Here is a 14,970-nt window from a genome sequence, read left to right as displayed (position 1 = left end):
TAGATCTCAGTCACAGTCAATGTTTGGACTCTTCTGCCCAAGGGAAAGTAAAAAGGGCAGCGCTGCGATGTTTAATCCCCCCCAAAAAAACATTCCAGCACTGTGTAATCACACTAGACAACTGTGGTGTATTTGCATTGGTCTCTACAGTGCTGCAGAATTACTCCTAAGCTGCTGTTGATGAACATGTTGCACAGCTGCTAGCCTAAAAAACCCACGCGCAAATAACGGAAAATTATGAATCAGTGTTTGGCTGTAACAAAGCAGAGCAGGACTTGGTCGGGGGGTTTCCATCACCCTCTGCTTTGCCACTTCCCAAAATGTCAGAGTGTCACCTTACAAAGATTTTTTATTTTTAGTCAGGGGGGGGTTTGTGTGAGCATTGCCGCTCCCCTCTGAGTTTACGCTTGGCCTACATCCCGATGAGGGCTGAATTCAGATTCCCTTTAGATCCTGAAGCCTTTTTAAAAGAGGGTAGGTGGAGTTTCTTCTCTCTCCTGTCCCCAGACCTGAGTTTGGTCACAGCGGTTGGGTGTTACCACTTTCCGGTCTCCTTGCTGGCGAGTCCACTGGTCCTGGTCCCCATTCCCCAAACTGAAACACACTTAGTAACTTTTTAATTAAGTTTCAATCAAATTCAAAGGGAAACATCTCCTAATCATCGAAACCCTGCAATGGATCAGCACAAGTATCGTACGGCAGGCGTCCAGGAGAAGCTGGAGATCATCGGCGTAGAGGACGCCGATGGGAACCCCATCAGCGCCCTGACCATCCTGTCTCTGCTGGAGCGCGTGGCCGGCATCATTGACAACGTGCAGTCCTGCCAGCAGCGCATGGAGGAGCGTCAGCTGGACCTGGAGACCAACATCAAGACCATCCAGGGCGACGTCATGAAGCTGGCCAAGGACCACACGGACACCAGCGGCACGGTGGAGAAGCTCCTGCAGAAGACTCGCAAGGTCAGCGCCAACGTCAAGGAGGTCCGGGCGCGCGTCGAGAAACAAAACGTTCGCGTCAAGAAGGTGGAAACCACGCAGGACGAGCTGCTCACCCGCAACAAGTTCCGCGTCGTCATCTACCAGGTAAGCACAGGCTCGGATCTAAGTGTTCAAGATGGCAAGGTTTGTTTGTTGGTCTGTTTTATTTGGATCCCCATTAACTTCAGCGTGAGCTAGAAGCTTTTCTTCCTGGGGTCCTGCAGTCTATTTTTGGTATAAGTGATAACAAAAATAGTTGGATGAAGATGGAAGATGGAAAATGGACATGGTTTATGTTTCTGGGTTTCTAAACCGAAGAGAGTTATAATTGACAGAGGAGTCATTCAAGTTCTTTCAACAACTTTAAGAAGTATTTTTCAATTCGTTACTCAATTAATCGATCGGTCAGTCGCAGCAATTTTGTCAAACCTTTAATGGTATGAATGCATTTGTGGGTTTTAGTCAGTGATGTAGTCTAATGTATTGTAGTGGGTATACTGTACTGTATATGTATGGGCCTATATATATGGGCCATGATGGGCCTGGGGGGGGGGACATTTAAGTGTCAAAGACTTCATTTCCTGCATTTTGATACACTTTTACAGTGGAAATACCTTAATTTTGTGAAGAAGAAAAACACAGATGACAATTCAAAATATACCATAATTATAAAGGAAAGCATGTTGTTAGGTCATTGCGCATTTATAAGTGGGTATATGGAAATCCTGGAGCTTTTTTAGTGGGTATACTGCATACACCTGCGTATCACGTAGACTTCACCACTGGTTTTAGTGTTTTAAATTTGAGAATTCGTTGCTGTTCGAGATGTCAAGATGGTCGGTGTTTCTGGGTTTCTAAAGATTGAACAGAAGTGAAAAGGTGACCAGTGGGGACGCTGGAGGTTTCTAGCCGGAAGGTATTGGAAACAAGCATTTTGATTGGGTCGATAAACACGATTGTTTGCAACTTTGGCAGAAAGTTGTGTGCTTTATCAGGAAAATATCGCTCGCAGTGAAAACGCTGATTGAGAAAATTGTTATTGGGGCTTTTAGCAGTGAGGACAGTTTAAGAAAGAACACTTTTAAAACTCAAATAATAATCTGAAGTCAGCCAACACAAGATGTCATTGGATTCTGTGGCAGGGCAGCTCCAGCGTCCGGTCCAGGTTTCCTTTTAAGAGCAACTGGAGCATAATTAAGTTAAGTATGAAAAGGAAAAGTAGAATTCATTAAATCAGGCAGCACGAACTCGGTGTGCCAGATCTTAACTGTAATGAGCTCTGTCTCAATTCATTAAGCGGTGGACACAGTGACAGGGGCGAATGGGGATGCGAAGAAAATTAAGAGTGCTTTAGTTCAACGCTGAAGAGCCCTCAACTCTGAAACTCTGACAATTTATGGAAAAGCTTCCTCGTTATGTTGAGAGGGCACACTCTCTCATGCAAAGTGCAAACAACCTCAATCAGATCAGGTGAAAACAGGATGATTCGCCGGTTATCGTTAATCTGAAAACACGCATTTGAGTGTCTAAAAATCCACATTTGCATGAACAAATGTTCCCGTTTGTTAAGGAAAAACTCAGGAAAAGCAGAGCTCATTTCACTTACGTGAAGAAGCTTCGGGAGACCTTGATGAATTACACAGACGTATTTAATGAACAACTCAATTGAGGAAAGAATCTAGGCAGGCAGTGCAGTTTAACCACGATGTGTTATCGATGTGTCATGTCGTCCCAACTCTCAAGTATTTAAACTCAGGCGTTACGTTTAGCTCAACCTTCAGTGTAAATAAAGATATTGCAAGGGCAACAACTTTTTTGTTGTTGTCGCTCTTCTCTGTGTTTTTTGTCACTTTTTTCCAAGTGTTTTTGTTGATTTTTGCTTGATTCTTTTGACATTTTTTTCAACGTTCTTTTATTTAAGAGCGACAACGGCAGAGAGTAGTATGAAAGACCGTAATGCCGCGTAGGGAGGTTGGTTGTGGGGGTGGATGGGGTCAAACAACACAGGACTTTCACCCAGGAGACCGGGGGGTTCATGTCCCATTCTTGTCCCGCGTCGCACTGAAAACGTTCATTTTGTAACCCCACCCACCATCTTTTCCTAAAGCTAACCCATTTGTTGTGCCACATGTCAGTTAAACGTACATCCCGACCCACCACGCCTAAAGTGACGGCAAGAGTCCTGACCAAGATATTTAGATATGACGCTAAAGTGGACCTTTACCGTCAATAACAACGCCAACGACACATGCCCAAGTGTCCGTACTTTACGCGGTGGGATGATATGGACCTTTTTCAAGGCAGACATTTGGACTTGTCATAGTAGGAACAGCACAGCTGAAATTGATAACCTTAACGATGGCTCAGTTCCATCAAGTGTCCCAGTGAGATATTTCAGTGAGTCAGCATGCACAATACCAGGACCTCTCCTAAGTGGAATGCAGCCATCATTAATGGTTTTGAACACACCTGTGCTTTTCCTATTATGACATGTCAACATGTCTTCTGTGAAAAAGGTCTATGTTGTCTCATCATAAGGCACAAAGTTGAAGTACTGCTCTGCCTGGAAAGGGTTATGATGGACACTGACCTGAATGACACCTGGGTACCATCACGAACTGCCATGAGACCGGGCAGGGTACCATTGTCTCAACTTACACAGCATGAGGTCATAAGCTGGAAGTTTCACACCACTGTTCAGGCCCGTAGCCATCCTAGTGGAAGGGGGTTCTTTTCTTTTTTTTTTTACAAAAATTTGACTTTTTTGCAGTTTTTCATTTTGGTAACTTTTTATGCATTAATTTGTGCTGGATTAGCCTATCTGCTGGCATCTTTACCAGCATGCTTTTTGATGCACTGAAAATATTTACTACAATGTTATCAAATTGCTTACCAAGATCATGTCCAAATGCACGCACGCAGATTTAGCTATGAGTGTATAAAGTTAGTCGCGTGGATTGTTGCTACATTAGATGTTAGATTGTCACATGTCGCGTGCCAGTTAACACATTCACAAAAAGTGTGTATGGACCTGCCGTTGAGTCGTCTCTTAACGTGAAGGGTTGAAGAACAATAATATATGATTTATGAATTTAGCACAGAAAACAACAACAATGGTACATTTACAAAACACTAAGTCAAAATAAACAGAAACCCCTCAGGGGGACTTGGCATGTTGGGTTCCCTAAAATAACCCAACGATAGGTAGCATATTATAGAAAATAGAAAATAATAAACATGTAGTCTATGAAAAAGGGACAGAAGAAAAATATTAAATGAGGGGAGAAAATAAAGAGAGCAAAGGAAAAGTAATCATAAAAAAAACAAAAAAAGAAAGATGTTAGATTACTTTTTTACACAAGGTGTCTTATTTCCAAACAGCGCATATGATTCGTACTCTCAACGTGCAAAGACAGCGAGAACACTTTGAAGCCCTCGTGTTGATTGAGGAGGCCGTACGTTGTCACGGAGATGGACAGACTTTATGATGCCATTCAATTGGCGTGCTCGGGGATTTTCTGTGGAAGCAGCTGGACCGAAAAACAGACGCTTCTCTGAGCTCTTTTAACGGTGATCAAAGACTCGCTGCAGGCTGAACGAGAGCAGCTTTGGTCCGAAAGAGAGGAGGATGGAGTCGGAAGTTCAATCAGAAACATTCAGGGGCTTTTCAGATTAGAAAATAAACTAAAATGTTAGATGCATTTTTAGTAATTCCTGAGGCTTTTCGCTCTTAGACCAGTGTTTCTCAAATGGGACTGCAGAGGGTGCGTGTGCACTTTTGGTTGCAGTTTTTGAAGTTTGTCATTTTCTTTTAAGTTTTTGACGCTTTTTGTCACTATTTTTGACCTGTTCTTGCCTTCCTTCCTTCCATCCTTCCTTTTTTCTACTGTGTTCTTTTTTTCGCCAAGTTTGTCGAAGTTTTTGTCACTTTCAAAAAACAATTGCGCCTTTTTCAAGGTTTTTGTCACTTACTTCCTTCTTTCTACTGTGTGTTTTTGTCTGTCGCTTTTTACGTTTTTGTGGCTGTTTTCTAAGTTTTTGATACTACTTTCCACCTATTCTTGCCTTACTTCCTTCTTTCTACCCACTTTTTGCAGTTTTTTGCAGTTTTTTTGATGTTGTTAAGTAAATCTATCGCTGGTCAGGGGGTACTTGGCTTAAAAACACAATTCAAATGGGAGGTACATTATTGAAAAAAGTTTGAGAACCACTGCCTTAGACAAACACTCGTCTTCACGTTTGGCTCTGCACATTATACACACACACACACACACATATATGTATATATATATATATGTATATATATATATACATTCAGCCGTCAGTAATCAGAGGGAGATGTGGTCCTCGTTATGTCCAGACTTGAGAATAGTAACCGGGCCGCTATGTGCTGCTAACAGCTGCTGTGGCTCCATGACACAGAGATCTATTCTGGGATCGCAGCATTCATCCGCTCTGTTAGCAGAGTCTGACAGGGGGAGAGGGAGCGAGAGAGAGAGAGGGGGAGAGAGAGAGAGAGAGAGAGAGAGAGAGAGAGAGAGAGAGAGAGAGAGATGGAGAGAGAGAGAGAGGGAGAGGGAGAGAGAGATAAAGAGAGAGAGAGAGAGAAAGAGAGAGAGAGGAGAGAGAGAGAGGGAGAGGGAGAGGGAGAGAGAGAGAGAGAGAGAGAGGAGAGAGAGAGAGAGAGAGAGAGAGAGAGAGAGAGAGAGAGAGAGGGAGAGAGGGTGTCAATCATCCGGACCTGCTGCTGCAAGGACCGCCCCTTAAAAAACCTGTTTTAGGCCTATGTAAACAGGGTCGTTTTTAAAAAGACCCTGTTTACACGTACATTTTTTACAACCGGAGACATTTCCCTTCGTTTGTACCCTTCGTTTACACGCAAACGGAGAATGCTCCTCTGAAAGCGAGTCTTTCTAAAACCCCCGGCCAGAGTGGAGATTTTTGAAATCTTCGTTTGCACGTAAACTGAGACAAACGGAGGTTCAGGCAGCCGAGAGAGAGAGAAAGAGGAAGTAATTAGTTGCTGTTGTTGCTATTTTTAGGGATTCTGATTGGCTAACGTGGGCTTGAGCTTCTCGTTTACACCGCCACCTACAGGTCTGGCGAGCTCTTGGCTGCATATATACACGGGTACGTGTAAACGAACACTTTTCTGAAAACTGACAGCTGTGCACGATGTTATTTTTGAAAACGGAGAGGTTGAAATGTCCGTTTATTAAAATAGCCGACCACGTGGAAACGTAGTCTAAGAAACTGTCCTCCTAAAGAGCCGTGGCGTGGCGTGGCCGTGGCCGTGGCCGTGGCCGTGGCCGTGGCGGAGCCCACGTGACACAGCTACAGGAAACTACTCTGAGTCGGGGCGTCTCGGTTCTAAACCGTCTCTGGTTTAGTCACCGCAGGGTGGCACATGTCTCCAAATATACAACAGCTACTTCCTCTGTCTTTGTATTTATGATCTCTGAGTCCACGTTTAACTCAGTCTGGCTTTTCTCTCCGTCCCGCCTGCAGAGGAGACAGTCGCAGTGTTGAGTTTCCTCATGACTGATGCGCTGTCGGTTATTCTGAGGCCTCCGTCCATGTCCTAATATAGAGCTTCAGCTGCGGTCATTTACCCAGGAAGCAACAGGCGGTCGGTTAGAGACGCTCGTCGCCAGAGGCTGAATAATGAAGGCCGGGGCGGTAATAAGAAAAAGATAAATGTCTCTCTCTCTCTCTCTCTCTCTCTCTCTCTCTCTCTCTCTCTCTGCCTCTGCTGCTGTTCACAACTCCAGACGTTAGAGGACAGTGTGCAGTTAATAGGTTTTAGTTCATGAGTTACACTTCCATTAGGCATAAACACATTTAAAAGAAGAGGTCAGCCAGCTAACAGAGAGCCTTTACATAACTTTTACTTTACTTTACTTTAAGGCTGTTTGAGTCGTGATTCACTCGGATCTTTCACCTGAGTCTTTAAATCGACTTTGAATCAAGAGTCTCTAGTATCATTAACTAGGACCAGTTGAGCAGTGTTTCCTCTATGTTGATTTTGTAATGGCGGCCCGCCATGGCAACATTTCTGCCACCACGGTATCAGAAATTGGGCAGATGCACAATGTAAACGCGGTTGCCTTTTTAAATTATCCTGCCGACATAATGCCCTGCCATTGCAATTTAACAAAAAGTAGAAATATTCAGAGCTTATTGGGCCTGTCCAGTTTAACTCCACATACTGTTGTGTTGATGTACTTTATTATCAAAACGTTCGCTTTCTTCCGAGTCGGGTTGTTGTTTGGACAGACCGGCCCCCACTGCTAAAAAAACACCTAAAGGAAACACTGGTTGAGTCCTACTACAATTCAATCTAAAGTGATAACAGCGCCACACAAAAACCTCTTGCAACATTAGCTACTACTAGTCCTAGCCATCGTAGCCGCCAAAAGCTTTGTAACTTACAATTTCGTAGGCAACCACAACTCCACAAGTCAACTCAAGCGACTGAGTGAGCAGAGAGACAGGTTATAGGAACTTCACGACCCGCAGACTCAGAGCCAGAAACATTGCAATCTCGCAGACCGTGGGACTCACTCGAGAACTCATGAGTTGTCGATGACTCGTGAGTTCTCGCGTGGTTCAGTCAATCTCGCGAATCAGCCGAGCTCAGGGTAAAGCAAGTCCACAACAAAAGCCATTCTTTCACTTCTGAAATAACATACAATGTTCTAGGCCTACTGTAGGTTTTGGTGTATAAATGTAGTATGTTTAAATGCAATTAGGTCGAGCAGACAGTCCGAAACATTGCAAGGTGGCAATACTGACTCAAGTGACTGACTACAAGTCTTGCATAGGTTGCAGGGGAACAATTTAGAAATTTTTGAAAATAATATTCCTGCAATATTATGTGTACACAACAGTGTGACACTTTCTGACTAAGTTCTTTTAAACGTACTGTACGTAGGTAAAAATAAGTGTACGTTACTAAGGTCCCATGACATGGTGCTCTTTGGATTCTTTTATATAGACCTTAGTGGTCCCCTAATACTATATCTGAAGTCTCTTTTATATAGACCTTAGTGGTCCCCTAATACTGTATCTGAAGTCTCTTTTATATAGACCTTAGTGGTCCCCTAATACTGTATCTGAAGTCTCTTTTATATAGACCTTAGTGGTCCCCTAATACTGTATCTGAAGTCTCTTTTATATAGACCTTAGTGGTCCCCTAATACTGTATCTGAAGTCTCTTTTATATAGACCTTAGTGGTCTCCTAATACTGTATCTGAAGTCTCTTTCCCGAAATTCAGCTTTGGTGCAGAATTACAGCCACTAGAGCCAGTCCCACAATGAGCTTTCCTTAGTATGTGCCATTTCTGTGTCTGTAGCTATTGAGGAGGAGAGTGGGGGGGGCAAGGTGGAGGGTGGGGGTGTGGCCTTGACCAACTGCCACTTTTCTCGTTTGAAAGCCATGATGTCTCTCTCTCATGGGTGGGCCAAATTCTCTGGGCGGGCAAAGCAGAGAAATGGCAGGTAACCTTGCTCCTTATGACCTCATAAGGAGAAGATTCCTGATTGGTCCATCTGAGCTTTCATTTTCTCAAAGGCAGAGCAGGATACCCAGGACTTGGTTTACACCTATCACCATTTCTAGCCACTGGGGGACCACAAGCAGGATAGGGGAACTCATATTAATGTTAAAAAACCTCATAAAGTGACATTTTCATGCCATGGGACCTTTAAGCATTTTTTTTTTAATTTTCTGCTCCTTTATACTTTTACATCTCAGAGGTAAATTTGATTGCGTTGTCTGACAGCTTTATTTACTTTTTAGATGACAGTTTTTCATCCCCTTCTCTGAGTTGAGTTTGGTAACTGTCCTCCCCCGAATAAACGCTCCCCTTATTATTAACGCCACCGTTTGTTGAAATAGGTCTTATCACGGTCTCCCCTAGCTGTAGATAGGTGGGCCAACGCATTTTTTATGCATGCATTGTTTTAGTCCGGTGCAACACCGGCAGCGCCGCCGCTAGTTAGCTTAGCATAGTGAATGGAATCCTATGTTGCCGGTTAGCATGTTGTGAGTAAAAGTGAGCCAACAAAAGACAAAAAAACAACCTAATTACTTGCACTGAGACAAAAAAAGCCTCCTATCTACAGCCAGGGGAGACCGTGATAAGCCCTATTTCAACAAACTATGGCGTATTCCTTTAAGGTTAGGATAGCTGATTGATCAGGGGATGGGACCTATTCAAATGATGTTGCATTACCTTGCGCAAGCATGGACGCCTGGCCAATAGTAGTGATTGAAGGGCGGGTGTTGGCGTGGCCATAGTAGGATTCGTAAATTTGCGTCCTGGTAAGGAGCCAGGTTGAGTGGTCGAGGTAATACTGTGACACATAATTTTTATTTATTTTTTTTCCTCGTCATCTGTTCCTCAATGTTTCTGAATGTTTCTTTGTTGGCTGATTTAAACAAACCCTCCTCCTGGACCTGCTCCACCTGCTGCGCCCTACAGGTGACTTTGGATGTGAAAGCTAATTAATCCTAATTAAACCGCGGCCACCTGCAACGATCACACTCATTAATCAGGGAGGAGTCATCAGAGCGCGTCCGGACACTGAGAGTGACACAACAATTACACCGGCAGGGAATGTGGGTCGAGTCATGTATTAATAACGTCAAATGGTGATGGAAGAAGAGGAGATGGAGAGAGAGAGAGAGAGAGAGAGAGAGAGAGAGAGAGAGAGAGAGAGAGAGAGAGAGAGAGAGAGAGAGAGAGAGAGAAGACAGTTTGATTTAACACTTTAACACTCTCGTCTCTCTCCATGGAAGAGAATGTTAAAAGTTTAACAATAGAAAGATATTTTAAACTCTGAACAGGCAACACATTCTCACTCCCATCGCGTCAAATACGGACACTTGTTCAGGTGCCTTTGGCGTTTGTTGTTGACGCTAAAAGTCTCCTTTAGCATCAGATGTAAACGCGCTTGGTATGGACTCTTGGCGTCACTTTTTGACGCTCTCGGGACTCGCGTCTAGCCCTTTGGCGTCATGTCTAAACGCGCTTGGTCGGGACTCTTGGCGTCACTTTTTGACGCTACGGGTCGGGACATACGTTGAACTGACATGCGCCACAAGAACGGGACATTTAGGTTTAGGAAAAGATGGTGGGTGGAGTTACAAAATGAGCGTTTCAGTGACACGCGGGACAACAATGGGACACAAATCCTGGTCTCCTGGGTGAAAGTCCTTTATTGTTTGACCCATCCACCCAACCAACCTTCCAACGTGGCTTTTCGGTCTTTCAAACTACTCACTACCATTGTCTCTCTTAATACTACGTCATCTTACAGCGCCACGGAGCTGCTGCTCCGCCTGGTGCGTTCCATACAGACACTGAAGGGTGATTTTTGTGTTGTATCTGACGCTGAGAGCCACTGACCAAGCGTCCGTATTTTACGTGTTGGGAGTGAGAATGGATTGGATAAGACTGCTACTCATCCTGCCAAGGTCATAGAGAAACTACTACACAGCTAAACGTAACGCTAAAGTCCTGCATTCAAACTTTGCAGACCAACACAGTTATCCTGTCGCTCAGAATCACAAATCTGCCTAAACGAGGGGAAATTAAGAGACTGTCCTACCCCGGAAAACGCCCACATAGGTCGTTTGTGTCCTGTTTGAAAATAAAAGCTAAAACCATTATTATTGGCATCCATCTTGTGTTGCTGCCTGCAGCTTCCTGTTTGAAGGAGTCTCACTTACTCCTCATCTGTAAAAATAGGAAAACTTGATCTCATGAAGATGCCAGTGTTTTCAGAAGCTGACGACTCTCTCTCAGGAGGAATATCATGTTTTCTGTCTCGGCCTGCATCAACGAGCAACATGACTATTAATCCGTTAATGGATCGAAGAGACAGATGAGAAGGCGGATATCGGTTTTATGTCTGTGTGTCCCGTACAGTGTTAGGTCCATATGGAAATAAACGCCAACATGTGCAGTGTGATATTTTATTAACTAATCAGTGGGATACAATCTTTAAAGAGAAAATCAGATGCAGATGAAACTGTGCCGAGATTGAGGGTGCTGTATATCTGTAGTTCAGTTCATTCGGTACGGACCAAGGTCAAAAAAATAATACATTGTAGCATTTATTAGCCGATTGATCCCTTTTCACACAACACTTTTTGTTTGTGTATGGCAGCTGGTTTAGTCCAAAAATGCGTTTTTTCCAGCAGTTTGGTCTGTTCGAGGTCGGATAACATTCTCCCGACAAACGAACCGCTTCAGAGTAAGTTTGAAATGGTACCGAAACCAACTCTTCCAGGAGGTCTCGGTACGCTTGTTTGGTCCACTTTTTGGCGCGCATCAGAGTGAGATATGAACTCTAGTGCGATTCAACCAAACTACATAAGGCAGGTGTAAAAAGCCCCCCTAGAAATCAAGCAGAACTCAACTGTTTTAAATCATCTTCTCTCTTCAGATGAATTTCAGTTTCATCTCTGTGTCTGTGTTTCATCTCTGTGTGTCAGGCTTAGTCCCGGAAATCGACTTCCATTGATCCAGAGCAGGGGTCACCAACACGGTGCCTGCAGGCACCAGGTAGCCCCCATGGACCACATGAGTAGCCCTCAGGCCTGTTCTAAAAATGAAAATTGAATATTGATATTATCTGTTTCCCACCTTGTTAAGTCATTGTTGATAATTATTGTGAGAAATCATTAACATGATCAGTGTCTTCACATAGATGAGCATCATTAATAATCATATATAACTAAAGGCAAACTGAGCACATTTGTTATTTCAGAAGAGTGTATCAAACTGGTAGCCCTTCGTATGACTCAATACCCATGAAGTAGCTCTCAGTTTCAAAAACGTTGTTGACCCCTGATCCAGACTATTAATGGGGTGCATACCTAGGTCTGATTGTCTGATGGTTTTATTCTCCTTACTGTCTAGGTTGTTTCTCTCTGGACCAGTTAATCTGTTGCCCTGACTGTTTGTGTCCTTTCTTTGTTCCTCTCTGCAGGGTGAGACCGAGATCCCATCTGTGGCCGTCACTAAATCTTCCAAAGGATCCGGCCTGGACGGGCTGGAGATTGAACCCGACTCCTACGATGTCCCTGGAGACCTCTCCTCCGACGAGGAGTACCTGAGCGTGGAGGAGGCCGACCCCTCACGGGCCGCCCGCATCAAGAAATCAGTCGTGAAGAGCACAGAGAGCCTGAAGGCCGCATTCTCCAAGGAGAAGATGAGCAAAACCAAAGGCAACCTGGGCACCAAGTTCCACAACCTGGGCGAGAAGGTCATGCCCAACGAGCGGAGGGAAAAGATGCACCAAGCTGGCGAGCGACTGAAGCAGTCCGGCGAGCGCCTGAAGGAGAACATCGCCAAGAAAGCTCCGACCAGAGAGACCTTCCGCATCAAGTTGAAGAAGGAGAGAGCCGTCGCCGAGGGCCAGGAGGGCGCCGAGGCCGGAGCGGAGGCCGAAGCCGAGCTCCACATCGACGCTCCAGCCGAGGAGAAGCCACTCGCCTACACCGAGGTCGCGATGGAAACCAAGAGAGAAGGGCCAGTGGAGGAAGCCGGCGCCACCCGGATAGAAGACGAGGATTACAGGAAGTAGATCAGACATCAGATCAGACATGAAGAGGAGGCGGGACGCCGCGGAAAGCTCGTAATGCCGAGGATTTAGAGAGAGGGTCTGTGATTGGTCAACATTGATGGACATTTTTTATTTTTATTCGCTAGGATTTATTCAAACGGAAGAATCAGAACTCATCCGAACTGGTTATTTATCAAATCTATTTCAGGGTGTTGATTCAAGTCACTCTGTCAGATTTTGTCTGTTGACATTTTCAGCAATTATATCATTTAAACAACTTGACATGAATGTGCAAATCTTTATTTCAAATGCTAAGAAACAAACGCTGTTTTAGAATTTGTTGACTAATTTGTGAGTCTCAAAAATGTCAGAGATGTGAGATTGTTACCGGGGTTGTGTTGGGATTGGTCACCAAGGTGGCACCAGATGGCTGGAAGGAAAAGAAATGGTTGATAAAGGATGATGAATGTTGATCTGAAGTTTGTGAATTGATCTTTTATCTGGATGTACATATAATGTTGTACATACTGCCAACACTGGGGAGTCGAAATTTGAACGGTGCAGGACTCAGCTGGTCTCTGAGACGCCTGGTAAAGAAAATAAAATAACATGGATTCAACGGCAGACTGGTTTCTGTTTGCAAAATAGTAGGAAGGAGATAAAGTTAACTTTGAGGTGCTTAAAAAAGTGATTGCTTAGATAGACATTAAAGCTGCACCAGGCGAAGAATTTCCACTAAGATTTGGGACTTCATTACCCAGTATTCATTACATTACATCATGTGGAATAAATGAACTAAATTAAAAGATCAGGGCCAGAAAGTTTGTAATAAAGAAGACTTTTCCACTCCAAAAAAGCGGCCGTATAGGTCGATTATAACAACCCATATTTATGTTTGTTGTTTAGCGGTGACCTCTGGTGGCCGTAATAATTATTGCGGGAGCAAACCATGGATGTATTATATGAACTGGATACCGGATCCCAAAATGGTTCCTATATTTAGTTCAGTGGAGCTGCTCGCCTGGCACATACGACCTAAAAATTATCTAAGCTTCTTACTTTTGTGATATGCGGCCCGGTGAATATGTGCAGAAATGTTTCTGCCGCTGGCCCAGAGGCTTTACATTGTGGTGATGTCACATGTTTTTAAATCGCTTTTCTCGGCTTGAGGGAACGTTTTTCAAATATAAAAAAATCAACGGCATAGCAAGAGTTATAACCAACCTAGTTTGCAGTTGGAGGTGTCCTGGCAGCAGTTTAACCGACGTCTCTTTTACAATGGTGGCCTACGGGAAAAATCCTTTTTGGGCCACAGGGAGATTTTCCGTTGCAATACTGCAGGTGGCCACTGGGGAAAATAATTGGCTGCAAGTCTGAGCGCTCTTCCTGAGGGCTTGGCAATCCAAGGAACAAATGAGGAAGCATTGTGCGGAGTATAAGAGCCCCAAAATCCGCGTAGGAAGGAAGGTCAGTGTGGTGAATAGATCAAACAAACAAGACTTTCACCCAGGAGAACGGTGACCGGTGTTAGAGTTCATCTCTCTCTCTCTCTCTCTCTCTCTCTCTCTCTCTCTCTATATATATATATATATATCTCTCTCTCTCCCTCTCCCTCTCTCTCTCTCTCTCTCTCTCTTTTCTCTCGACCTGACTGCAGTTCGTCATCGTAACCGACTTGAGTTGGCAAATGCTCACATTTGATGGTGTCTGGCACTTTGGAGAGGTGTTCTCTTCACGGATGAACCCTTACCATAACCTTAACACAGACTGCACATTATTGTGTCCAGCCTAAGGCACACCTGTGCAATAATCATGCTGTCTAATCAGCATCTTGATCTGCCACACCTGTGAGGTGGGTGGATTATCTTGGCAAAGGATTTAGACAGATTTATGAACAATATTTGAGAGAAATAGGCCTTTTGTGTACATAGAAAAAGTCTTAGATCTTTGAGTTCAGCTCATGAAAAAGGGGGGCAATAACAAAAGTGTTGCGTTTATAATTTTGTTCAGTATATTTGAAGCCAATCTATGATTGATTTGATTTTTGATTTTTTCCTAACCCTAAACAGTATTTTTTGTTGCCTACATTTAAGTAGTTCAGTTTCACAACGCTAACTCTGTTTAAAACAGCAACCATTAAGTTAAATAGGCCACCTTTAAAAAACAACATTAAACAGAACGGTTATACATGTAATTTTGGAAGTCATTGGTGTTTGACCTAGCTCTGTCGTTTAGGTATGACGAAGTGTTGTCATTGGGGTGGGAAATATAGTTAGCAGTTACAAAATTAGCATTAAATTACAGTGTAGTTACCTCAATTATACGGGTGTTAATCACATTTAATTGCCATTTTGTTTCACTGCTTTCATTTACCTGGAAGTCGTGTTGGTGCTAGCTGATTTTTGGTTTAGTTTT

General features: G+C 43.8%; 1 protein-coding gene across 1 annotated transcript; it reads left to right on the top strand.

The window, feature by feature from the left end:
* Nucleotides 1-454: 454 nt before the first annotated feature.
* On the top strand, nucleotides 455-13,174 carry cavin4a (caveolae associated protein 4a). The gene is made up of 2 exons (XM_028592446.1): nucleotides 455-1,082; nucleotides 11,980-13,174. Exons 1-2 carry the CDS (start codon nucleotides 675-677, stop codon nucleotides 12,574-12,576), a joined length of 1,005 nt encoding a protein of 334 aa, XP_028448247.1. The 5' UTR covers nucleotides 455-674; the 3' UTR covers nucleotides 12,577-13,174.
* The last annotated feature ends 1,796 nt before the right edge of the window (nucleotides 13,175-14,970 follow it).

The sequence above is a fragment of the Perca flavescens genome, chromosome 12 (genome assembly GCF_004354835.1).
Source record: "Perca flavescens isolate YP-PL-M2 chromosome 12, PFLA_1.0, whole genome shotgun sequence".
Taxonomy (NCBI): Eukaryota; Metazoa; Chordata; class Actinopteri; order Perciformes; family Percidae; genus Perca; species Perca flavescens.
The sequence above is the reverse complement of the archived record's forward strand: the minus strand, read 5'-3'. Positions and strand labels throughout refer to the sequence as shown.

What these genes read in the sequence shown, in the direction of transcription:
- cavin4a (XM_028592446.1), top strand. Translation starts at nt 675, where the DNA reads ATGGATCAGCACAAGTATCGTACGGCAGGCGTCCAGGAGAAGCTGGAG. An exon ending in TCCGCGTCGTCATCTACCAG is followed by an intron (nt 1,083 to 11,979) that starts GTAAGCACAGGC and finishes TCCTCTCTGCAG; the next exon opens with GGTGAGACCGAGATCCCATC.